Here is a 24,086-nt window from a genome sequence, read left to right on the forward strand (position 1 = left end):
TTAACATACGGCATTACCTTTTGGTTGCATCTGTCCCAGAAGCGATCTTTGATTTTTGGCAATTAGTGTTTTGAAAAATGAGCTGGGCTTGACCCCTGTGAGGTGTGGTGGGCTCTGCCGAAATGTACTCCACGATATGTGGGTTGTCCTCCTGGCGTTGGATGTAACCTTGGCTCAGCAGGTGCAGGATGCAAGAGAGGACGTCTGTGCTGCTACAGCTAAAGTTCAAAAATTTTAGCGTACTGCCAGACTCCGGTTTCTGACAGGCATCAATCACCTGAACAAGGTAGAAAGAATGAATGAATGAATGAAGAAAATTAAACAATGTCGCTTGGCGGGACCCAGGGGAAGAGCCTTCTCTGTGGCGGCCCCGGCCCTTTGGAACCAACTCCCCCCAGAGATTAGAATTGCCCCCACCCTCCTTGCCTTTCGTAAGCTACTTAAAACCCACCTCTGTCGTCAGGCATGGGGGAATGTTTGGTTTTTATATTAATGGGTTTTTAATCGTTTTTAGTATTGGATTACTATTGTACACTGTTTTATTGTTGCTGTTAGCCGCCCCGAGTCTCCGGAGAGGGGCGGCATACAAATCCAATCAATCAATCAATCAATCAATCAAATAAATAAATAAATAAAATAAATGGATAAAATAAAATAAATAAAATAAATAAATAAATAAATAAAATAAATAAAATAAATAAATAAAATAAATAAAATAAATAAAATAAATAAAATAAATAAAATAAATAAAATAAATAAAATAATAAAATAAATAAAATAAATAAAATAAATAAAATAAATAAAATAAATAAAATAAATAAAATAAATAAAATAAATAAAATAAAATAAATAAATAAATAAATAAATAAAAAATAAAATAAAATCAATCAATCAATCAATCAATCAATCAATCATCTTTTAGGCCAGTGTTTCCCAACCTTTTTTGAGCTGCGGCACATTATTCATATTTTCAAAATCCTGGGGAACATTGAAAGGGGGGGGGGGGCGCTAAAGAAAAGTTTGGACAAAAAACCCTCTCTCTTCCTCCCTTTTGCTCTATTTCTCCCTCTTTCTCTCTTTTCCTTCCTTCCCTTCTTTCTCTCTCTCCATCCCTCTTTCTTTCTTCCTCTCTTTTCTGCTCTTCCTCTCTCCCTCCTTCCCTTCCTCTATGTCTTTCTCTCTCCCTCTCTCTCTGTGTCTCTCTTGCTATCTCTTTCTTGCTTTTTTCTCTCTTTCTTGCTCTCTCTCTCTTTCACTGTCTCTTGCTATATGTCTCTTTCTTTCTCTTTGCCTCTCTTGCTATCTCTTTCTTTCTCTCTCTCTGTCTCTCTTGCTATGTCTCTCTTTCTTTCTTTCTCTCTCTCTCTGCCTCTCTTGCTGTCTCTTTTTCTCTTGCTATGTCTCTCTTTCTCTCTCTCTCTTTCTCTACCTCTCTTGCTGTCTCTTTCTCGCTCTGTCTCTCTTTCAATGCCTCTCTTGCTGTCTCTCTTTCTCGCTCTGCCTCTCTTGCTATGTCTCTCTTTCTCTCTCTCTCTCTCTCTCTCTCTCTGCCTCTCTTATATGTCTCTCTTTCTTTCTCTCTCTCTCTCTCTCAGCTGACTGCAAGCGGGAGCCCTGACGGCGGCAGCTGGACGTGCTGCTGGACACCGTATATGCCAGGCCCGCAGCGCCACCATGTACGGTGTCCAGCAGCACGTCCAACCGCCACCGTCAGGGCTCCTGCTTGCAGTCAGCTGAGAGAGAGAGAACGAGCTCCCTCTCGCCGCTGCCTGGAGCTCCCTCTCGCTGCCGCCACCTGGAGCTCCCTCTCGCCGCCGCCATCTCCCCGCGACTGCCTGCGGCCGCTGCAGCCACCACCACCCCCCGCTCCCACCACCAGTGCCCTCCCGCCGGCCCCAAAGGACACTTGCCGCCGACGCCAGAGAAGCTCCAGCTGGGCGGGGTGCTGCCGGTGCCTCCGATCTGGGGCTCCCACTCGCAGCTGTCCCTCGGCTCCTGCCTGATGCCGCGGTTTCTGGCGCTCTCCTGCTGGGCCCCAAAGAAGGAAGGCGAGAAAAAGGCGTGAAGAATGAAGCTCTCCTTCTTCCTGCCTTCCTTCTTTGGGGCCCAGCAGGAGAGCGCCGAAAACCGCGGCATTGAGCAGGAGCCGGGGGACAGCTGCGAGCGGGAGCTTCAGGTCGGCACCAGCAGCGCCCCGCCCAGCTGGAGCTTTCGCGGCACACCTGGCCGTGTCTCGCGGCACACTACCGACTGAGCTCGGCAAGGGGCTTTGGGTCCTTGCGTTCCATACCTTAAATACCAGGTTGTCAATATGCATCTCTTTCTCTGCCTTCAGAATCTGGACAAGGAGACAGCAAATTGTATTCCTCTTCTTCTCCAGAGCACAGTCCTCATTTTCTTCCACATTCAAATACGTCTGTTTGGGCAAGAGCCACAGGCGCTGGCTGGGTGCCTGGCTCAGTGACCCCTCGTTCAGCCTCAAAAGACCTAGGAGTCAGAGAAGGCAAGGGACTGAGCAGAGCGAAGGTATTTTTCCCTTCCTAAATTCAGCTATAGCGACACAATTCAGCTGTACTGACAGCTGTGACACATGGTTAGGAAGATTCTTTTCAATTCATCACTAAAGTTGAAATGAAGCTTCATCACTGAGTCACGAAATCAACTAAAATCTTATTTAATGATTCTGTGGTGAAGAGATTAAGATGGAATATATTGTATAAGCAAATAAAAGTCATAATCCCACCCAAATTATCCCCTCTTCTTTTACAGGAATTCCTTGCTACTTACTCTGCTTCTGAATGAGGATCCCATTCTCCTTTGTCAGAGGTTTCAGGGCATGACTTAGGAGGACAGGGGGGAAACTTGTGACTGCTAATAGTGACTCCACAGAAACTTCCTATAACCAATAAAAGAAAAAATTAATTTGTAAATTAATTTACAAAGCAATTTTCCAAAAGCAACTAAATTGTAATCAAATTCGAAAAAGATTTTTATCCGTCCTTAAATTAATAGATTATACACCATATATTACAATAACACAAATACTTACTAATACCTATGTCAACTCTTATATTTTCTTTCTTTACATACAAAAATATACTTACTACATTATACATATACACCTCCTATTATTTCCTTACACAATGTCGTATCACCTAAAAACGTCTGCGCCATACGCAGATTTCTGTTTTCACATTTTTTCTTTTTCTCTTTTTTTTCTTTCTCAACCCTAAATCTTTCTATTTGTAAATAAACTTTTTAAAAAAAGTTAAACAAGTAAAAAAGGGACACAGAGAAGAAAACTGTGACATCAAGTCTTTAGCCCCTGCTGTAAAGACTATTGCAAATTCAATAACACTTCCATTCTGAGACCTTAACATATTTACAGGGATCTGTACTATTGACAAGGGGAAGGGGCTCTGATAGTTTCCTAGTACAGAGCAGAAAAAAAATCAATCCAGAATCAGCAACGGTTCAGCACAATCAACCGGTTCAAAATAACCCAGGTCATACTGAGATTGTAACACTGCAGAAAATGTCAGGAAACTATTTTTTAAATGAAGAGGCAATCTCATTGAAATGTATTTTATACAACTCTCTGCAGCTTAAATTTATTTGTTTGTTTGTTTATTGCCACTCATTTTGAAATGGACTCAGAGCGGCTAATAAGTGGGATAAATACAACAATACTAAAATACAATCAAAATACACAATAAAATCAGTAATATAATAAAACAATATCCTAAAAAGAACCATACATACACAGCAGTCAATCTAATGCCAGGCCTGCCGGAAAAGCCAGGTCTTAACAGCTTTCTGGAAGACCAGTAGGGAGGAGGGGGCTCTGGGGGCAGTCGATCCCATAGGGTCGGAACTGCCACAAAGAAGGCTCGTCCCCAAGGTCCCGCCAACCGACATCGCTTGGCGGACAGGACCTGGAGAAGGCCGACTCTCTGGGCCCGTACTGGCCGCAATGAGGTATGAGGTTGGAGGCGGTCCCATAAATAGTCTGGGTTTTAGGGCTTTAAAGGTGATAATCAACACCTTGAATTACGTTCGGAGACCGACTGCCAACCAATGTAGCTCATGAAAAGATGGAGTAATACGGGCATACGTTGGTATACCTGTTATTGCACGTGCCGCTACATTTTGCACCAGCTGAAGTCTCTGAACGCTCTTCAAGGGTAGCTCCATATAGAGTGCATTGCAATAGTCAAGACGAGAGGTGATGAAGGCATGAGTGACTGTGTGGAGAGCCTGCTGGTCGAGGTACAGACGCAACTGGTAGACAAGCTGAACTTGTGCAAATGCCCTCCTGGCCACAGCTGAGAGATGTTCTCTAGCCTCAGCTGAAGATCTGAGGACACCCAAGTTGAGAGCCCTATCCAAGGGGGAAATTGTTTCTACCCTCTCGTGGCCCAGCCAGGTCTCAGTTATACACGCCAGATCAGCCTCCTCCTCCAGGAACATGTCCTGGATCAGAGGAGCTTTGTTGGTTACCAACCTCGCATATTCATTTTATTTTTAATTATCGGATTTTTATTCTGCCTTGATAAGCAACACCAATAAAATATAAGAAAACAGAAGCTCTAAGCCACCTCCAGCTTAAATTAGGCAAGCTGATAAACCTAAAGTAATTGATACAATATTATGCCACTACACTCACCTAATCAGGATCATCAACATCATCTTATGAAAAGGACAAATTATACATATCTATACCAAACAAAAATCCAAATGGAGCATGTTCAAACCTAATTCCTTACCACTGATGCCTCAGTATAAAACAAATCCTTGGAAAATGCAAGGATATGCATTTCATTTTTCAATAACATACTTTCCCTTCCACAATCCAGAAACAGGGCAAGGGATTTGAGAGGCTAAATGACAATTATTCTATTCCTAGTCCAATCAATTTAATATAAAACTAAAGCAGATGGACTTGGGCGTCCTCCTCGACCCACAGCTCACATTAGAGAACCATCTTTCAGCTGTGGCGAGGGGGACGTTTGCCCAGGTTCGCCTGGTGCACCAGTTGTGCCCTATCTGGACCAGGACTCACTGCTCACAGTCACTCATGCCCTCATCACCTTGAGGTTCGACTACTGTAATGCTCTCTACATGGGGCTACCTTTGAAAAGTGTTCGGAAACTTCAGATCATGCAGAATGCAGCTGCAAGAGCAATCATGGGCTTCCCTAAGTATGCCCATATTACACCAACACTCCGCAGTCTGCATTGGTTGCCAATAAGTTTCCGGTCACAATTCAAAGTGTTGGTTATGACCTATAAAGCCCTTCATGGCATCGGGCCAGAATATCTCCGGGACCGCCTTTTGCCGCACGAATTCCAGCGACCGATTAGGTCCCACAGAGTCGGCCTTCTCCGGGTCCCGTCAACTAAACAATGCCATTTGGTGGGACCCAGGGGAAGAGCCTTCTCTGGAACCAACTCTCCCCAGAGATTAGAACTCCCCCCACCCTCCACGCCTTTCGTAAACTCCTTAAAACCCACCTTTGCCATCAGGCATGGGGGAATTGAAACATCTCCCCCGGGCCTTTACAGTTATGTATGGTATGCTTGTATGTATGTTTGCTTTTAATAATGGGGGTTTTAGTGTTTCTTTTAAATTATTAGATTTGTTATATATTGTTTATTATTGCTGTGAGCCGCCTCGAGTCTACGGAGAGGGCGGCATACAAATCTAATAAACAAACAAACAAACAAACAAATACTAAGTATAGGCATGAAGCAATTCCCTATGATATCAATGAAGTAAGAATCAAGGTAGTCAGGACCTCAGCATGGTTGAAGCACAGAAGAATGTACATTTGCAGGGTGGACACCTGCAGGATGTGGCCCTGGTACTTTAGCTCAGCATGACCCAGCCATGTCCACTGTAAACGCTGTGGCTTTGTATGCTCCATCCCAAAATGGCTCCGGCCTAAAAGAAACGAAAGAGTAAGTCAGGGAAAAATACACTGAAAGCTCACTAAAACATTCCTATAAGCCCTCAGTCTCAGGCATGGCAATTATTTAGACACTGTGAACTCTCTTTTTTAAGATGGCAACAATAATCATATAAACCAATAATGATAATCCCATCATCTAATGCAGTGTTTGCCAACCTTGGCAACTTGAAGATATTTGGACTTCAACTCCCAGAATTCCACAGCCAGCATTCGCTGGCTGTGGAATTCTGGGAGTTGAAGTCCAAATATCTTCAAGTTGCCAAGGTTGGGGAACACTGATCTAATGGGATGCAGAAAGCCTACCTTCACTATCACTAAGAAGTAGTGCTGCCCTCTAGAGCAACATTCTCCTTAAGATTCGTATGCTCCCCATTCTGACCGTATTCTAAAAATTCCTTAGAACCTGTCAAGCTGCCAGTCAGAATTCAGACAAATAAAACTCAAGAGTCCTTTTATAAAGGTTCAAAAGTGAATTTATCAAAATCAGAACTTGAAGCATCGAAAGAAAAGTCTGAGGAAAATGGCGCGATACAGCATATATCAAAAAACCCTTTCCACCCCCTGTTGGGCTTTTGCCCACTCCCCATTGTCCAGATCAGCGGTCCCCAAACTACGGCCCGCGGGCCACATACGGCCCGCTGAGGCCATTTATCCGGCCCGTGGGTGACTGACAGGAGCACATCTAATTTTCCATGAATAAAATGCGGTATTTTGTTAGTAACTAATATCAATCATCAAAAAAGTTGCAAGTTTTTTTTTCTAATTTTGTCATCCAGTTACATTCATTTTCTTTTAATTAAATTCCCTCCTCAAAAAAGTACAACACCAATTATATTTCTAACTTATTAACTATTATGCCAAAGTGCTTCCTGCTTTCTTTATACATTTTTCTATAAGCCAAGAAAACCTTGTATAGCCAAACAGATGTGAACAAAAGAAAATTAAAAACAAAACGTAAACATATATGAATTTCAGACTTCTTCCCTCCCCTCTAAATAGTACATTCCCATTTTGTTTTTTACTTTAAAATAAAGTATGTGCAGTGTGCATAGGGATTTGTTCATGGGGTTTTTTTAATAGTCCGGCCCTCCAACAGTCCGAGGGACAGTGAACTGGCACCCGGTGTAAAAAGTTTGGGGACCCCTGGTCCAGATCCATCAGGTGGCACATGCTGCCCCTCCCGTCACTCTGCAGGAATTTTTCCATCTAACGGTCCTCCTGGTATGTAGGAAAACAAAACTTAACTCTCCTCCTGCACGCTTCCTGACCGCCCTTCATCTCTAACCCCACCCCGTCTCTATGACAATCAAGCGAAAGAAAGCAGCAGCATAGCGAAGATTGACAGAATCTGTTTTTCATTTTCTCAGATCTCAAGAGAGCATTCATTCATTCATTCATTTATTGGATTTGTATGCCACCCCTCTCCGTGAACTCGGGGCGACTAACAACAGTGGTAAAAACAACATGTGACAATCCAATACTAAAAAACAGCTAAAACCCCTTGTTATAAAACCAATCATACATACAAACAAACATACCATGCATAAATTGTAGAAGCCTAGGGGGAAAGAATATCTCAGTTCCCCCATGCCTGACGGCAGAGGTGGGTTTTAAGGAGCTTACGAAAGGCAAGGAGGGTGGGGGCTATTCTAATCTCTGGGGGGAGTTGGTTCCAGAGGGCCAGGGCCGCCAAAGAGAAGGCTCTTTCCCTGGGTCCCGCCAAAACGGCATTGTTTAGTTCAGCGTTTCCCAACCGGTATGCCGCAGCACACTGGTGTGCCGCGAGACACCGCCAGGTGTGCCGCGGCTCCTGCCCGATGCCGCGGTTTCTGGCGCTCTCCTGCTGGGCCCCAAAGAAGGAAGGCAGGAAGAAGGAGAGCTTCATTCTTCGCGCCTTTTTCCCGCCTTCCTTCTTTGGGGCCCAGCAGGAGAGCGCCAGAAACCGCGGCATCGAACAGGAACCAGGAGGTCGGAGGCACCGGCACGGCAGCGCCCCCACCGAGCTGGAGTTTCCATGTCGTCGTCGGCACACCTGGCCGTGTCGGCGGCGGCAAGTGTCCTTTGGGGCCCGGCGGGAGGGCACTGGCGGTGGGAGCGGGGGGGGGCGCTGCAGCGGTGCAGGCAGTCGCGGGGAGATGGCGGGTGGCGGGGTGGCGGCTGCAGCGGCCCCGGGCACCGTTCCCTGTAGGCTTTTCCAGGGGCGCGCAGGGAGCCACGGCCACCCGCCCGCCTGCCGGATTTTCCTCCGCGCGGCTGGGGAGGTGGATTCGCCGCCCCCGCCAGCCCGATCTCCCTCCAGTGGCTGGTGACGCAGATCTACCGCCCTCGCCAGCCTGATCTCCCTCCATGGGGGGATGGGGGGGCGACGAACCGACGACCGGGGGCTGTCCGTCTGTGTTGGGTGGTGCAGGGCAGGCACAGGCAGCCCCAGGGGAGAACAAGGGAGGGAGAGAAAGGAAAGAGAGAGAAAGGGAGGGAGAGAAAATTGAATGAAGGAGGGGGAGAAAGAAAGAGTAAGAAGTGGAAAGGATAGAGAAAAAGGAAGAGAAAGGGAGGGAGAGAAAGGAAAGAGAGAGAAAGGGAGGGAGGGAGAGAAAATTGAATGAAGGAGGGAGAGAAAGAAAGAGTAAGAAGTAGAAAGGATAGAGAAAAAGGAAGAGAAAGGGAGGGGGAGAAAGGAAAGAGGGAGGAAGGGGGGAGAGAAAGAAGATATGAAGGAGGGAGAAAAAGAAAGAGAGATAGGAAGGAAAGAGGGAGAGAAAGGAATGAGAGAGAAAGGGAGGGAGAGAAAGGGAATGAAAGAGGGAGAAGGGGTGAGAGATAGAAAGGATAGACAAAGGGAGAGAAAGGAAAGAGAGAAAGGGAGGGAGAGGAAGGAAAGACAGATGAGAGAGGAAGGAGGAGACAGAAAGAGAGGAAGGAAGGAAGAGAGAAAGAAATAGGGATGGAGAGAGAAAGGAAGGAAGAGAGAGAAATAGAGCGAAAGGGAGGAAGAGAGATTTTTTTTGTCCAAACTTTTTTTAGCGCCCCCCCCCCCCCCCCCCCTCTCCATGTTCCCCAGGATTTTGAAAATATGAAAAATGTGCTGCGGCTCCAAAAAGGTTGGGAAACACTGGTTTAGTTGACGGGACCCGGAGAAGGCCCACTTTGTGGGACCTAACTGGTCGCTGCATGATGGTGGGATCCTCAAGAGTACTCTTGCTGTGAATAAATACCAACCTTTTGATGTTGCTTCATATTTTAATAATTATTTTCATCTGCTTCTAATATTAGATACAGCTTGTTCTGAATTGGGGAGCCTTACTATAAAATTTAATTAAACCATCTCATGGTCACTGAGTACACTGCTTATCCCTGCTAATAAAGGAGAATGGGAAACAAAATCCTGGTGTGCAACACAGGTTGTAGGTAATTCCTCCGGAACTGAAAAATGTGTCCATCATACATCTCTACAAGAGGAAAGAGAATCAACAATCATAGAGGAATATCACTGCTTTCCATCTCAGGCAAGATCCTTCCACGAGTGTTGCTGAACCCCCTGACTAATCACCTGGAACAGGATCTATCACCTGAAGCACAGTGCGGTTTCGGCAAAAAGCCTGGCAACCCGACAGCTCAGAGAAACAATCCTTCCTGAACCAATTTGGATTCAGGAGAGTCTCATACTCACTCTGGGTATAGAAATCTGCAAATTTTCTCAGCTGCTGACTGAGAGAGGATGGGAAATATTTGGCCGGGTCTTCCAGGTAGCAGAGGGGAGAGATGGTCCAACAACGTGGAGACAAAGCCAATATCTTCACTTCCGCCTCTTCCTCCTGAGAAAATGGTTTATCTTTCATCATCTGGGAGCAAAACAAATCCAATATCAATTTTATTTATTTATTTATTTATTTATTTATTCATTCATTCATTCATTATTGGATTTGTATGCCGCCCCTCTCCGAAGACTCGGGGCGGCTAACAGCAATAATAAGACAGCATATAATAATAATCCAATACTAAAAACAATTAAAAACCCATTATAATAAAAACCAAACAGACATACAGACATACCATGCATAAAATTGTAAAGGCCTAGGGGGAAAGGGAATGTCAGTTCCCCCATGCCTGGCAGCAGAGGTGGATTTTAAGTAGCTTATGAAAGGCAAGGAGGGTAGGGGCAATTCTAATCTCTGGGGGGAGTTAGTTCCAGAGGGCCGGGGCCGCCACAGAGAAGGCGACCTTGGGACCAACAGGACATAATTGGCAGCAATCAACAAAGACTTAAGAAAACAAAAAAAACCCTTTTAGTTCAGGACTATTTTTGCTTTAGCTTTATTCTTTTCTCCTGCTCACCTCATTTTCTTCCTCCTCCTCCTTCTCCTCATGGTTTCCTTGCTGGTCTAGTTCCAGCAGATGCTTGTCCAACTGCTGCAACTGGAAAAGATGAAACTGTTGCTGCTGCTCCTCCACCTCACTGAAGTTTTTCAACATCTGCTGAGGGAAACGGTTGGGGAAGCAGATCCCAATATGCTCCACTACAGCGGATTCCAACCACGTCTTCCCTTGGGACAGCAGGCGATCTCCTAGATAGTACCTGGAGAGGCAAGGTGAAATTCAGAACAAGGGTCACCCATCAGCCACGCTTATTCCCACAGTCCTTAAAGTGGGCCTGGAGTTGTAGACTTATTGGATTCATAAGGAGCCAAGTATCTTACTTACTTACTTACTTACTTACTTACTTACTTACTTACTTACTTACTTACTTACTTACTTACTTATTAAATTTGTATGCCGCCCCTCTCCGCAGACTCGGGGCAACTCACAACAGTAACAGAAAACAATATATAATACAAATTCAATAATTAGAAAGCTAAAAACCCATAGTTTAAAAAAAAACATGCACACAACATACCATACATAAACAGTATAGGCCTGGGGAAGATATTTCAGTTCCCCCATGCCTGACGGCAGAGGTGGGTTTTAAGGAGTTTGCAAAAGGCAAGGACGGTGGGGGCAGTTCAAATCTCAGGGGGGAGCTGATTCCAGAGGGTCGGGGCCACCACAGAGAAGGCTCTTCCCCTGGGACCCGCCAAACAACATTGTTTAGTCGACGGGACCCGGAGAAGGCCAACTCTGTGGGACCTATAATCGGTCGCTGGGATTCGTGCGGCAGAAGGCGGTCCTGGAGATATTCTGGTCCGATGCCATGAAGGGCTTTCTAGGTCAAGACCAACACTTTGAATTGTGACCGGAAATTGATCGGCAACCAATGCAGACTGTGGAGTGTTGGTGTAACATGGGCATACTTTGGGAAGCCCATGATTGCTCTCGCAGCTGCATTCTGCATGATCTGAAGTTTCCGAACACTTTTCAAAGGTAGCCCCATGTAGAGAGCATTACAGTAGTCGAATCTCGAGGTGATGAGGGCATGAGTGACTGTGAGTAGTGAGTCCCGATCCAGATAGGGCCGCAACTGGTGCACCAGGCAAACCTGGGCAAACCTGGGCAAAATCTTCAAAGTATAGGTAGTTCTCTGCTTACAACCACAACTGAACCCAAAATTTATGTGGCTAAGCAAGTCAATAAGTGAGTTCTGCTCATACTTTTCTTGTCACGGTTGTTAAGTGAATCACTTCGGTTGCTGCGTGGTTAATTTTTATTAACTGTTAACTGAATCTGCTTCCACATTAACTTCGTCAGGTCACAAAATGTGATTACATATGGTCTTAAGACACTGCAACCATCATAATACCATATTTTTTGGACTATAAGACATAGGAAGTCTGACGGCAGAAAAAGACATCATGGTCCATCTAGTCTGCCCTTATACTATTTTCTGTATTTTATCTTAGGATGGATATATGTTTATCCCAGGCATGTTTAAATTCAGTTACTGTGGATTTATCTACCACGACTGCTGGAACTTTGTTCCAAGGATCTACTACTCTTTCAGTAAAATAATATTTTCTCATGTTGCTTTTGATCTTTCCCCCAACTAACTTCAGATTTTGTCCCCTTGTTCTTGTGTTCACTCTCCTATTATTATACACTATCCTACTATTTCTTGTGTTCACTTTCCTACTATTATACACATAACAGTGTATAAGACACACCAAGATTTCAAAGAGGTAAGGAAAAAAAGTTTTTGTCCCCCTGGCCTGCAGATGGTTTGGAAGGCCTGCAGAGTGCTCTTTGGGGCTGGAGGAAGGCAAACACTGCCGTTTTTGCTAAAAATAGCCCAGTTTTCACCAATTTTTCACAAAAATGAACATTGTCTTACCTGAATGTTCCCTTCTATGTGCACTGGAAAAATATCTGGCCACGTCTCCTCCTTGGTCCTCACTGAGCCAGTTGTGTTACAAAGACGTAGACTTGCAGGTAGCTAAATGGGAATCTAGGGTGGGTTGGACACTCCCACAGTGCACATAGAAGGAACGTTCAGGTCAGCCCTGATGGACCAGGCCAAAGACAGGTGTGCTTTACTGGAGTATCCAAGCTGATTACTGTGGACAAAACTCCGAGACCTTGCCGGAGCTCCAGACAAGCATCCCTGTTAACACCAGGCAATAAACATGACACACAGAATGCAATAAATTCACCGCAGATACATAATCTGATTTTAATCTCTCCTGCATTTTATCTTTCCTGTTAATTTATCTTTTAATTATTTGATTGTTTTCATTCTAATTAGATGGGGGAAGGAGAGTTGTGAGTCACCCAGAGTCATGTATGCAAGTAAGCAGGAAACCCTCTAGGCTCCACTGAGTAAATTAACTGGGGGGGGATGGCAAGAGGCGGTGTGGCAGGATATTTCTTACTCAGTCCCTGGCAGGCAGACAAGAAATTAACCCATGCTTGGACATTCCAAGCAGCACACAGGAGAACGGGGGTATTTCTGCCTTCCCCAGTCCCCACAAGCACTTTGCAGGTCTCACAAACCCGCTGTGCACCCTGTTTTTGTGGGTAACGGGCCCATTTTTTGCAAACATGGGACGTGGGGGCAGGGTTTCAGGAGGCTGTACTCAGTATAAGACGTACTAACATTTCCACCCTCTTATGGTATATGCCAGTTGACAATTTTGATTGCATGACCATGGGAATGTTGCAACAGTTGTGTGAAAAACGATCATAAGACACTTTTTCAGTGCTGTTGTAACTGAATTGTCACTAAGCAAACGGTTGTAAGTTGAGAACTACTTGTACTCATTAAAACAGAGCCATAGTTATCTTCTCGAAGACATCTTCATCCAGATTGAAGGAGCAGCAAGGTGCTTTATCATTACTGCCAAAAAGCTTCCTACCTGCGACCTGTTTATTCTGTTAGTAAAAGTAGCATATTCATCTTTCCCTTCCTTCTTCCCCTCCACAAAAGCCTCACCGGTAGACTCGCTCAAAAGTGTTGGCCAACTCCAGGTCTGCTAGGAAGAGGACGGGTTCCAGGCTCTGCTGTAGGCACTGAAAGGTCTCCACGTTACCCGAATCTGCCCAGCTCTTTTGGATCCACCGGTCAATGTAGCGGGCAAACTGCTCAGTCACCTGAAATTAATCAGATTAATATGTTACTTGCCAAACATTTATTAACACATACAGTAGTACCTCTATATACGAGTTTAATTCGTTCCAGAACCGAGCTCGTATGTCGATCAACTCGTACCTCCAACGAATGCCTTTAGCCTTTGTTTTTCCCTGCCGAGATAACCAGAAGCAAGGATTCTTGTGCCACCTAGTGGAAGCTCGGCTCGTATCCTGAATTTGAGCTCGGGTGTCGAACAGAAATTTCGCTCCAGTCGTGGCTCGTAACTTGGAATACTCGCATGTGGAGCAGCTCGTATCTAGAGGTACCACTGTATTTCTTTCTGTCACATTAACCAATTAGAATTTAATAGCTACTTTAGGAAATCTTGGGTAACCACACGCTATCTTTTTAGAGAACAAATTTGGGGTGACATCTCTGTTTTATGGAAATATCTACCTGATCTCTGACTTACATGCATTGCTGTCAGGAAGGAGAGCTGTAACAAGCCTCCGGAGAAACCATTGCATAAGGCCAGCATGAAGGAAACCTGTTGCCCAAATAGCTCCTCCATGGCAGTCCGGAGGCGCTGGTAGGTTTTACAATATTGTTCCACAAAATCAGGGGTCTGCCAGGAGGATTCCAAGAAACATTTCACCTGAACAACAGAGAAGAGGGAGAAGCAACATTTCAACTTTTTTTAAAAATTAGCTAAATAGGACCTCACCTGAGAAAAGTTTTGTTACGGAAGGCTTAACAATTTTCCATTGGATTCAAGCAAATTTCATGCCCAAGATGTTGTTCCACTTAAATATTTTAAATAGTTGTCTGTTTATTTGTGTACATAATTGTCTAAAAGCAACTATGTGCCATGTGCTGCAAATTTAATAAACTCTACCCAGTTTAGAAGATAACACATCACATCAGCCTCTCATTGAAGCCTCAGAGCTCCTGATACAGTTATCTAAGGACACCTTAACTTGTACCAAGAATTCTAAAGGAGCATGAATGATGAACTAGCTAATAGCTTATGATAGAAGATGTCAGTACAAAGACCCCAAAGCCTGCATTAATATCACGATTCCCCCACTTCATGCATGCATTCACCCTCTTATTACTTAGACACCACTTTTCAGCCATCCTTACCTGCTGCTGTACTACATCTTTCCAGCATTGTGTGATGCCTGTCATCCCACAGGGTTTATTCCCTGCTGGCTTGACAACTGCTGAGCTTGATTCCTTGTTCTTACTATTCTTCCCATCTGCAAATTGCATGGTACACAATATTAAAGAGCTATACAAATCCCTTGTTTTTAGCATGACACAACAACAATCCTTAAAGCACCTGACAAATTGACTCTCCTAAACAATACATTTGGTGTTGTAATTATTCCCATGAGAAAAGTGGGTTTTTAAAACACTTGACAATTTCAGATTTTTAGCTATACCCACGGCATTTGATATGGAAAAATCAACAGTCCTCCCAAAGTTACTGTTTTTCACATATTCTTTGCATTCTATTAAATTCAAAATAGAAAGAAAGGAAAATAAAAAGGAGACAATATTTTGCATTATTTCCCCTCTCAGACTGTAGCAAAAAGATTTCTGGGATAGAGAGCTAACAGAATCCCCAAATACTTGTCTCCAATTTCCCAAACCCTTTACAACTTTTCTCCAGTCAATAATTCCCTGCCATCAACCATTACAATATAATCTTACCAATGACATGTATTCTTGTCAGTATGATCATATAACATGTCCAAGTGCACACAGTCTTTTGTTACCATTCTGTCAACACTGGAACACTGCCCCCTTTTCACTTATTTACCCCAAAGGAGGACAACTCACTGGTTTTAACAGGAGGCTTCAGCTCCTTAACTTCAGAGCCAGCAGAATCCACGTGCACTAGCAAGTGGCTCAGGCGCCGAACACGGGAGTTAAAAATGGAAGCTCGGCTCATGGAATTCTTGGCTGCATCCAGATTTTCCAAGTATTGAGTTAGTAACCATGACATCGGGCTTATGCCACTAGAGTCTGGAAAGACAGAAAGACAGTTAACACATCTATTTGGAATGGGAAGGGATAAGCAAGGCCTGGTTATGAAAAGACCTGTGCAATGAAACAACCAGTACCTGGAGAGGTGATACTCTGCACCAAGGGAGTAATCAGGGCCTCCCAACAGGTCTTGCCTAGAGCCTGGGCAGCCTCATCATCAGGAAGGAAGCGATTGGCAAATACTTGCTCATGGCGCAAGGCACTGTTCAATCTGCAGCCGGAAAAAAATGGAGCTTAACTGTATTGGAATAAATAAATTCCATAATGTATGTATGTATGCATGCATGCATGCATGTATGCATGTATGTATGTATTTGTATTTATTAGATTTGTATGCCGCCCCTCTCCGAAGACTCGGGGCGGCTAACAACAATATAAAAAGACAATGTAAACAAATCTAATATTAAAAATAATCTAAAAAAACCCAATTTAAATAACCACTCATACATACAAGCATACCATGTATAAATTCTATAAGCCTAGGGGGAAGGAAAATTTCAATTCCCCCATGCCTGACGACAGAGGTGGGTTTTAAGGCGCTTGCGAAAGGCAAGGAGGGTGGGGGCAACTCTGATATCTGGGGGCAGCTGGTTAGAGGGTCGGGGCCGCCACAGAGAAGGCTCTTCTCCTGGGTCCCGCCAAACGTATGTATGTATGTATGTATGTATGTATGTATGTACGTATGTATTTTCTGTCGAATAATCCTGGTATACCCAATTATGGGAGGAGCGTAATGCTTCCTTTTGCCCCTTGGCCCAGGTACATTTCCAAGGCAGTCAATTAAATTATTCATAGCTGACACACTATATTCTGTATATGTAATGTGTTTTTGCCGAATTTGAAAATTAAGGAAGACTAGGGTAGATCTATTTTGGCCTGGCTAGCTGATGAGGCCAGAACCAGGCCGAAATAGATCTATCCTAGTCTCCCTTAATTTTCAAATTTAGCAGAAACATGTTACATACATACATACATACATACATAGTGAGTAGACAGGAACTTAAGATACCATGATACATTGGTTATATGTTGTGAAGTCACCCAAAATCACTTATGTGAGATGGCTGATCATACAAATAAAACAAATTATTAATATTAATAATAGCATCTGCCTATCACAGGTTTTTGGAATGGACTCAATAGATGAACAAGGATGCCAAACTCAGTCTAAACAACTGGCTGACTGTACAATGAACCATAATGCGTGGAGCTGTAACCATGGCAAAAGTCAGATTTCAAAAATCTAAGTTTGGGACATTAATGTAACTTCAGAAACTGTCATAAACATAAAGGGAGGGAGGAAAGAAAGAAAGAAAGAAAGAAAGAAAGAAAGAAAGAAAGAAAGAAAGAAAGAAAGAAAGAAAGGAAGGAAGAGCATTCAGACTTAATAAGATTCTGTTACTGTAACCCAGAGGTCTTCAGACTTGGCGACTTTAAGACTTTGGACTTCAACTCCTAAAATTCTAGGAATTGAAGTCCACAAGTCTTAAAGTCACCAAGTTTGGGGACCCCTGCTGTAACCTTTTAAAAACAGTAGTATTTATAACCCAGGGTCCTATTTTCATTTCATTTAATTGGATTTGTATGCTGCCCCTCTCCGAGGACTCAGGGAGGCTCACAACATATATAAAGAGACAATAATAAAATCAATCCAATTAATGCATAAAAGCAACCCATAATTTGACCTAACTTCAAGTGCTGACACAAATTAATGTGCGGGGACATGAGTATTTTAAGAATATTTGCCTGTGGCAATGCTCATGTCATTGATTTGAAAAAGCCAGCTCTGGGGCAGACCCTGATCCCTAGGATGGCCCTGAGTAAAAGGACAAAATAATTATATCAGAGGAAGCCTGACCTGTTGAAAAGTTGCAGCAACTGCATCCGATCTTCCAAGATTTCCTGGCACCAAGTGTGTGCCTTGGTGGTATAGAAGAGATATGTACGCCGGCACAGCTGCTCTTTGAAGATGGGCCAGAAGGTAGGCTTGGGACCTAGCACCTCAATGCCACGCACACGTGTGTCAATGCCACCCTGTAAATAACACAGTTTTCTCCAAAGGGGAAATGTTTTTCAAGTAAATCCCTGTCTAATATGCAGGTCCTTTTCAAAGATATTTCTGTTTAATTTGCAGAGCATTCAATTTTTACAGTTGAACCATGCTTCTCATATTACTAACAAAAAAGAAAACAGTATTCTATCAATTAGAAAATTATAATAATTCTTTTTTGCAGGAGAGCAGCTATTAATGTATGAACTGTGCAATAAAGGAATACAGTGATCCCCCGTTTATTGCGTCCCCAACCATTGCGAACAGGGTACTTCGCTATTTTTCAACCCGGAAGTCAAAATACCATCTACGCATGCGTGCCGTGGGCACGCATGCGTAGATGGCAACCGGGAGATCAGCTGCTGGGCGGCTTCCCTGAGTCTTCCCCCTCTTGCTGGCGTCAGCGAGGAGTTTCCCCACCGCCCACGCAAACTCCTCGCTGCCGCCCACCCTTCGCCCGCCCACGCCGTTCATTCTCGCCGCTTTCGAGCTGAATCCGGGAGCGAATTCGCTCCCGGATTCAGCTCGAAAGCGGCGAGAATGAACGGCGTGGAAAAGCCGTTCCTTGCCGTTCGTTCTCGCCGCTTTCGAGCTGAATCCGGGAGCGAATTCGCTCCCGGATTCAGCTCGAAAGCGGCGAGAATGAACGGCGTGGAAAAGCCGTTCCTTGCCGTTCGTTCTCGGCGCTTTCGAGCTGAGTCCGGGAGCGAATTTGCTCCCGGACTCAGCTCGAAAGCGCCGAGAGCCAGCGCCCCCCGGACCCCCAACCCGGGTTTGGGGGGCTGCTAGGAAGCCCTCCATGCCGGCGGCAAACAGCCGCGCCGCCCCCAATCTTCGGCTCCTCGCTAGCGCTGTGGGAGTAAAAACACCATCTGCACATGCGCAGATGGTGTTTTTACTTCCGCAGCGCTACTTCGCGAAAACCCGCTCGTTGCGGGGGGTCCTGGAACGGAACCCTCGCAACGAGCGGGGGATCACTGTACCAGAAGGTTAACATACTGCTCAAAAAAATAAATGGAACACTCAAATAACACACCCTAGATCTGAATGAATGAAATATTCTCATTGAATACAGTGATCCCCCGTTTATTGCGTCCCCAACCATTGCGAACAGGGTACTTCGCTATTTTTCAACCCGGAAGTCAAAATACCATCTATGCATGCGTGCCCGTTTTTTCTATGGGCACGCATGCGTAGATGGCAACCGGGAGATCAGCTGCTGGGCAGCTTCCCTGGGTCTTCCCCCTCTTGCTGGCGTCAGCGAGGAGTTTCCCCACCGCCCACGCAAACTCCTCGCTGCCGCCCGCCCACGCCGTTCATTCTCGCCGCTTTTGAGCTGAGTCCGGAAGCGAATTCGCTCCCAGACTCAGCTCGAAAGCGCCGAGAGCCAGCGTGGATAAGCCGTTCGTTGGCGCTAGCTATCGGCGCTTTTGAGCTGAGTCCGGAAGCGAATTCGCTCCCGGACTCAGCTCGAAAGCGCCGAGAGCCAGCGTGGACAAGCCGTTCCTTGGCGCTGGCTATCGGCGCTTTTGAGCTGAGTCCGGAAGCGAATTCGCTCCCGGACTCAGCTCGAAAGCGCCGAGAGCCAGCGTGGACAAGCCGTTCCTTGGCGCTGGCTATCGGCGCTTTTGAGCTGAGTCCGGAAGCGAATTCGCTCCCGGACTCAGCTCGAAAGCGCCGAGAGCCAGCGCCCCCCGGACCCCCAACTCGGGTTTGGGGGGCTGCTAGGAAGCCCTCCATGCCGGCGGCAAACAGCCGCGCCGCCCCCAATCTTCGGCTCCTCGCTAGCGCTGTGGGAGTAAAAACACCATCTGCACATGCGCAGATGGTGTTTTTACTTCCGCAGCGCTACTTCGCGAAAACCCGCTCGTTGCGGGGGGTCCTGGAACGGAACCCTCGCAACGAGCGGGGGATCACTGTACTTCGTTCTGTACAAAGTTGAATGGGCACAACAGCATGTGAAATTGATTGCCAATCAGTGTTGCTTCCTAAGTGGACAGTTCGATTTCACAGAGGTTTGGTTTACTTGGAGTTATATTGTGTTGTTTAAGTGCTCCCTTTATTTTTTTGAGCAGTGTATTTCAAAGAGGAGGGAAAATAAACTTCCACACAAAAACAGAATAAATCATGATTAAGCCAAAAATAAATTGTCATCCATCGTACTGTATAGCAACATTTATATCTTCCCAGACACTTGTGCAGTTATAGTTTACATAGCCAATGAATTTATTTTCTCTATACCAGGAGCCTCCAGCCTTGGCAACTTTAAGACTTGTGGACTTCAACTCCCAGTCCACAAGTCTTAAAGTTGCCAAGTCCCCTGCTCTATACCATTTTCAAATATAAACTATAAGTAAGTGTCAATTTACTGTTTGGAAAATGAAACACTTATGAAAAGCCTCATTAATCTGGGGAAAGACCTATTTGGCTGACGGATTTATAGCAATGGGTCAAAACCTATTAGGATGATTAAGCCCAGCTGTTTAGTCTTTGCTTTGTTTCAAGAAACAACATTCAGACTTACCTGTTGGCAGCGCTTAATTTTGATCTGTATTATTGGCCAGAAGCGGCCCATATTCTTCAGAAGAACTACCCTGTTGGCTGTAGGTAGGACGTTCACCTGTTAGAAAAAGAGCCAAAGTCTCACCAACATACAAAAATGGAGACAGCAATCTGCCTTTTTGTACCGGAGAAAACCACAAATCAAGTATGCGCTGTCCACAGATATAATGAATTAATGTAATTAATAATGTATATCAGATTATAATGCTCCCCTTATAACCATGATGGGAAATTCTGGCTTGGTATGCTAGCACATACACACACACCTTTTGGGTTCGCAATCACTGCCCTATAAGAACAGCATAAAGAGGGCATTCCCTTAAGTCCGAAGTGAGAAAGTTTGTAAATACTAAAGCAAAGAACTCTTCTCCATTCAACTGAACTTTTTAGAGATGTGCGGTTGCTTAGATCTGGCCTGTGCGGCTGCCCTGGAAAGAGGCACCCTGGTCCATGGTGCCTCTTACAGTGAAAATGGAGTTGAGGAGGGTCATGAGTTCCATTTTCGCTGACAGATGGTTGTAGGAGGCTGTCACAACGGGGGGGAAAGCCGCCCTCCCAAGCTCTGTTTTTGCTGGCAGAAGGTTACAAGAGGCTGTCAGGAGCCTATTTTCTCTGGCAAAGCACTTGGGCCACAACAGGGACCCCAACACAAGTTCAACCTTCCTTTTAGGGAATGATGTTGAAAAGGTAGTTGGATTGCAACTGCTGAGGAGCGTAGAAGAAAAGGACCATTTAGAACCATTTGTCATGTTTTACTCTGAGATTTTATGCAGAGAAGGCCATGGTTGTATTGAGATGAAGCCAGGAGAGAGGTAACACCTTGACCTCTCAAAAGCATTTGATAGTGACAACCACAGCATCTCTCTGGATTAGCTCCAGAGTGGTTCTCTTCCTTCTATTGGGACTGAATCCAGTGCCGCTGCCCCCCTCCCCCGGAGGAGGAAGCGGGGAAGAAAGGTCACCCTCCTATGAGGAGTGCCCTCTCCTCTCCCACTCAACACCAACATGAGACATGCTACTGATCTGGGCTTTGATTTTATCAGCCCAGCCTAGCTGAATAAGGTTATCAAAATCTTGTCCTTGTGTCAGGAAGCTATATGGGCAGAACTGAGATAAAACAATTTCAGATCAATTCTACCAAGACTGAGTGGCTGTATTTGTTGAGGTTCTCAACATGTGAGCCGCTCCAAGTCTCTGGAGAGGGGCGGCATGCAAATCTAATAAATCTAATCTAATCTAATCCCAATTTTTGATCTTGAGTCGGATCACTCACTTCACTTTTCCCCACTCAAAATGGTATACAATCTGAGGATCCACTTCAATTCACACTTCTGAGAAGTTGGTATCTATGGCCAAGGTATCTTTGCACAATTTCATCTACTGTGCCGAATGTTCCCTCTGCTGGATAGGAGGGATCTTCAGATAGTTACTAATGGCTTAGTCAACTCAGAGCATGATTATTGCAATGCACTCTACAGAGGGCTGCTCTCAAAGGTAATTTGGAATCTTCAATTGGTCCAAAATATAGCAGTGCAGGAAAGGATGGGTGTGTCCATGTGACAACTGCTGTTCTATAAAAGCTGGTTATTACTCTGCTTCTAGATGTAATACAGGATGCTGGTTAAGACCTATAAAGCCCTACCTGTTATAGGGCCTGGTTATTTGAAAGTTCTTCTGCTTAACTTGTACCTGGCTGATACAAACCAACAATACTTCAATTAAACGCTGTCATCTTTCATGATCCAAGATGTGTACTTTCTCCATCATGGCACCTACCCTCTGCACTGCAATTTCCTCCGCTATTTGAGTGGCTCCTACTCCGAAAGCACTTGGGGGGGTCTTGAAGATGTGTCCTTTTCCCCAGACTTTAGACTAGGTGTATCGTTAGTTTTGTTCTTGACTAGAATCACCATCTTGTTCTTTTTTTCTGATTTTTATTTAATGCTTTATTGGCTTTCTGTTTAATTGCAACAGCATTATATCTTTCTTGTTATATTGTGAGACACCGGAATCATTTGCAGTTTTGCAGCGCCTCAGCAGAATAAATTAATTAAACTATGTCAGAGAATGGAGCATAGATAATTTGAGAAATGGCAAGTTTCCAACGGGATCTCAAATTAAGGATGGACAGCTCAAACAAATGCATATTCTTGGTAGGAGGTCTATGAACCCTGACTGTATGGTTAGCAATACAGCAGAAAATTTTCCTTACTGTAGATTTCTAAAAACAGGCCGGCTTTAGAGGGGGGGGGGGGGGGTGAAGCACTCACAGTATTGAGCTCATTAGTGATGCTAGATGTGTTCTCTCCTCCCATCACGACAATCCGAGCTGGCATGTAGCTGGAATCCTCACTAGCTACTATTAAAGTCATCTGCCTGCAGCAAAAACAAAACGTTGTATCTATGTCAAACTTTGGATGCATCCTGGCATTCTCACTAAAAGTAAACGTGTTTCATGAAATAGCCCCAAAAATATATTCCTCTCAAAGGGGAACTCACTACATAGTCATAAACACTGACATATAGACCTACATATGCAATCATAACTCCGAGTCTTCGGAGAGGGGCAGCATACAAATCTAATAAATTATTATTAGGATTATTATTATTATTATAACTAACCCCCAAATGTAATTGATCAATCAGGGCAATACTTTTTCTGGGCCATTTTACTGTTAAATGTATGATACTGCATTTTTGCAAAACAGAGCAATTTGCAAAAAGGGAAGAGATTATTTTTAATTTGCGTTTTCATTTCAAAAGTCACTGTGAAAAATTATTTCATTATCTACTATCTGCTAATCTCACAATCCATCATACTGAAATTAAATCCGACTTATCTCCTCCGCCTCCCTGCTTTTGCTTCATTTATTATTTTGCCTAATGAAGAATTCCCAATAACTGAAAGGTTTGCACATAATTTCATGCCTTTGATCAACTATCTGCTTAATTCACATTTAATCGTAGAGCTGCTGCCTAGAAACTCTCAAAGTCAATTAGCTAACTGCCTCCATTGGGACTTACCTGACTACCACTCCACGATGCATAAAGACATTGATGTAATGGGAACCTGTGCTACCATTTGACTCCCAATAAGTCTTTGGATTTTTATCAGTCAGTTTATTGGCTTTATGTGGATTGGAAGATACTTCTACTCTCTCCCAACACTTGTCTTCCTTCACCTCTACGTTAGAACCTAGGAAGCAAGGAGAAGTGGGGGGGGGGGGAGAGAGAGAATTACTTCTTTGAAAGCAGATCTGTGCATGAATCCTCAAATTTTTAGTTTACAAAGGGCGCAAATCATTTACCTTGGCAAAGGTTGCGCAAGAAAACATCAAAAAAGGGAATATTAATAGGCTGGTGACTTCGTCTATGTTCCTCTATCTGTCCTAGAACCATCTGTATAAACAAAGCAGAGAGAAGAATATAATCATTAATAAAGCTTAAGATTCAGTTAAAGAAAAACTTTTGTCCATAAATCTACTCATTCTATAATGCAAGCTATTCAATTGAACAGAATTTACTAAGCTTCTGTTTCCTACCATCCTCTGTATACAGCAGTGTTCTTCAACCAGTGTGCCGTGGCACACTAGTGTGCCGCGAGACATGGTCAGGTGTGCCGCGAAGCTCAGAGAGAAAGAAAGCAAGAGAGAGAGAAAGAAAGAGAGAAAGAAAGAAAGAAAGAAAGAGAGAGAGAAAGAAAGAGAGAAAGAAAGAGAGAGAAAGAAAGAAAGAGAGAGAGAGAAAGAGAACAAGAGAGAAAGAAAGAAAGCAAGAGAGAGAGAGAGAAAACAAGAGAAAGAAAGAGAGAGAGAGCAAAAGAGAGAAAGAAAGCAAGAGAGAGAGAAAGACATAGAGGAAGGGAGGGAAGGAGAGAGAAAGAGAGCAAAAAACAGAGGAAGGAAGGAAGAGAAAGAAAGGGATGGGCAGAGAGAGAGAAAGAGGAAGGAAGG

At 44.3% G+C, this 24,086-nt stretch overlaps 1 protein-coding gene across 2 annotated transcripts in view; it reads right to left on the minus strand.

Moving 5' to 3' along the window:
* LOC139157622 (cullin-9-like) overlaps positions 1-24,086 on the minus strand; it is a 67,082-nt gene that overhangs the window by 15,728 nt on the left and 27,268 nt on the right. The window contains exons 15-30 of one of the 2 annotated variants that reach the window (XM_070734580.1): positions 23,442-23,532; positions 23,158-23,329; positions 22,404-22,509; positions 20,096-20,191; positions 17,380-17,555; positions 15,599-15,732; positions 15,315-15,500; positions 14,613-14,728; positions 13,942-14,124; positions 13,332-13,489; positions 10,307-10,547; positions 9,642-9,786; positions 5,798-5,943; positions 2,788-2,896; positions 2,291-2,487; positions 18-277 (exon numbers count right to left, since the gene is read on the minus strand). In XM_070734580.1, the coding sequence (XP_070590681.1) occupies positions 18-277; positions 2,291-2,487; positions 2,788-2,896; positions 5,798-5,943; positions 9,642-9,786; positions 10,307-10,547; positions 13,332-13,489; positions 13,942-14,124; positions 14,613-14,728; positions 15,315-15,500; positions 15,599-15,732; positions 17,380-17,555; positions 20,096-20,191; positions 22,404-22,509; positions 23,158-23,329; positions 23,442-23,532 (2,516 nt within the window). Of the gene's footprint in view, positions 1-17; positions 278-2,290; positions 2,488-2,787; positions 2,897-5,797; positions 5,944-9,641; positions 9,814-10,306; positions 10,548-13,331; positions 13,490-13,941; positions 14,125-14,612; positions 14,729-15,314; positions 15,501-15,598; positions 15,733-17,379; positions 17,556-20,095; positions 20,192-22,403; positions 22,510-23,157; positions 23,330-23,441; positions 23,533-24,086 lie in introns of both variants that reach the window. The other variant, XM_070734579.1, reaches the window with a different exon arrangement.

The sequence above is a fragment of the Erythrolamprus reginae genome, chromosome 1 (genome assembly GCF_031021105.1).
Source record: "Erythrolamprus reginae isolate rEryReg1 chromosome 1, rEryReg1.hap1, whole genome shotgun sequence".
NCBI classification, from domain to species: domain Eukaryota; kingdom Metazoa; phylum Chordata; class Lepidosauria; order Squamata; family Dipsadidae; genus Erythrolamprus; species Erythrolamprus reginae.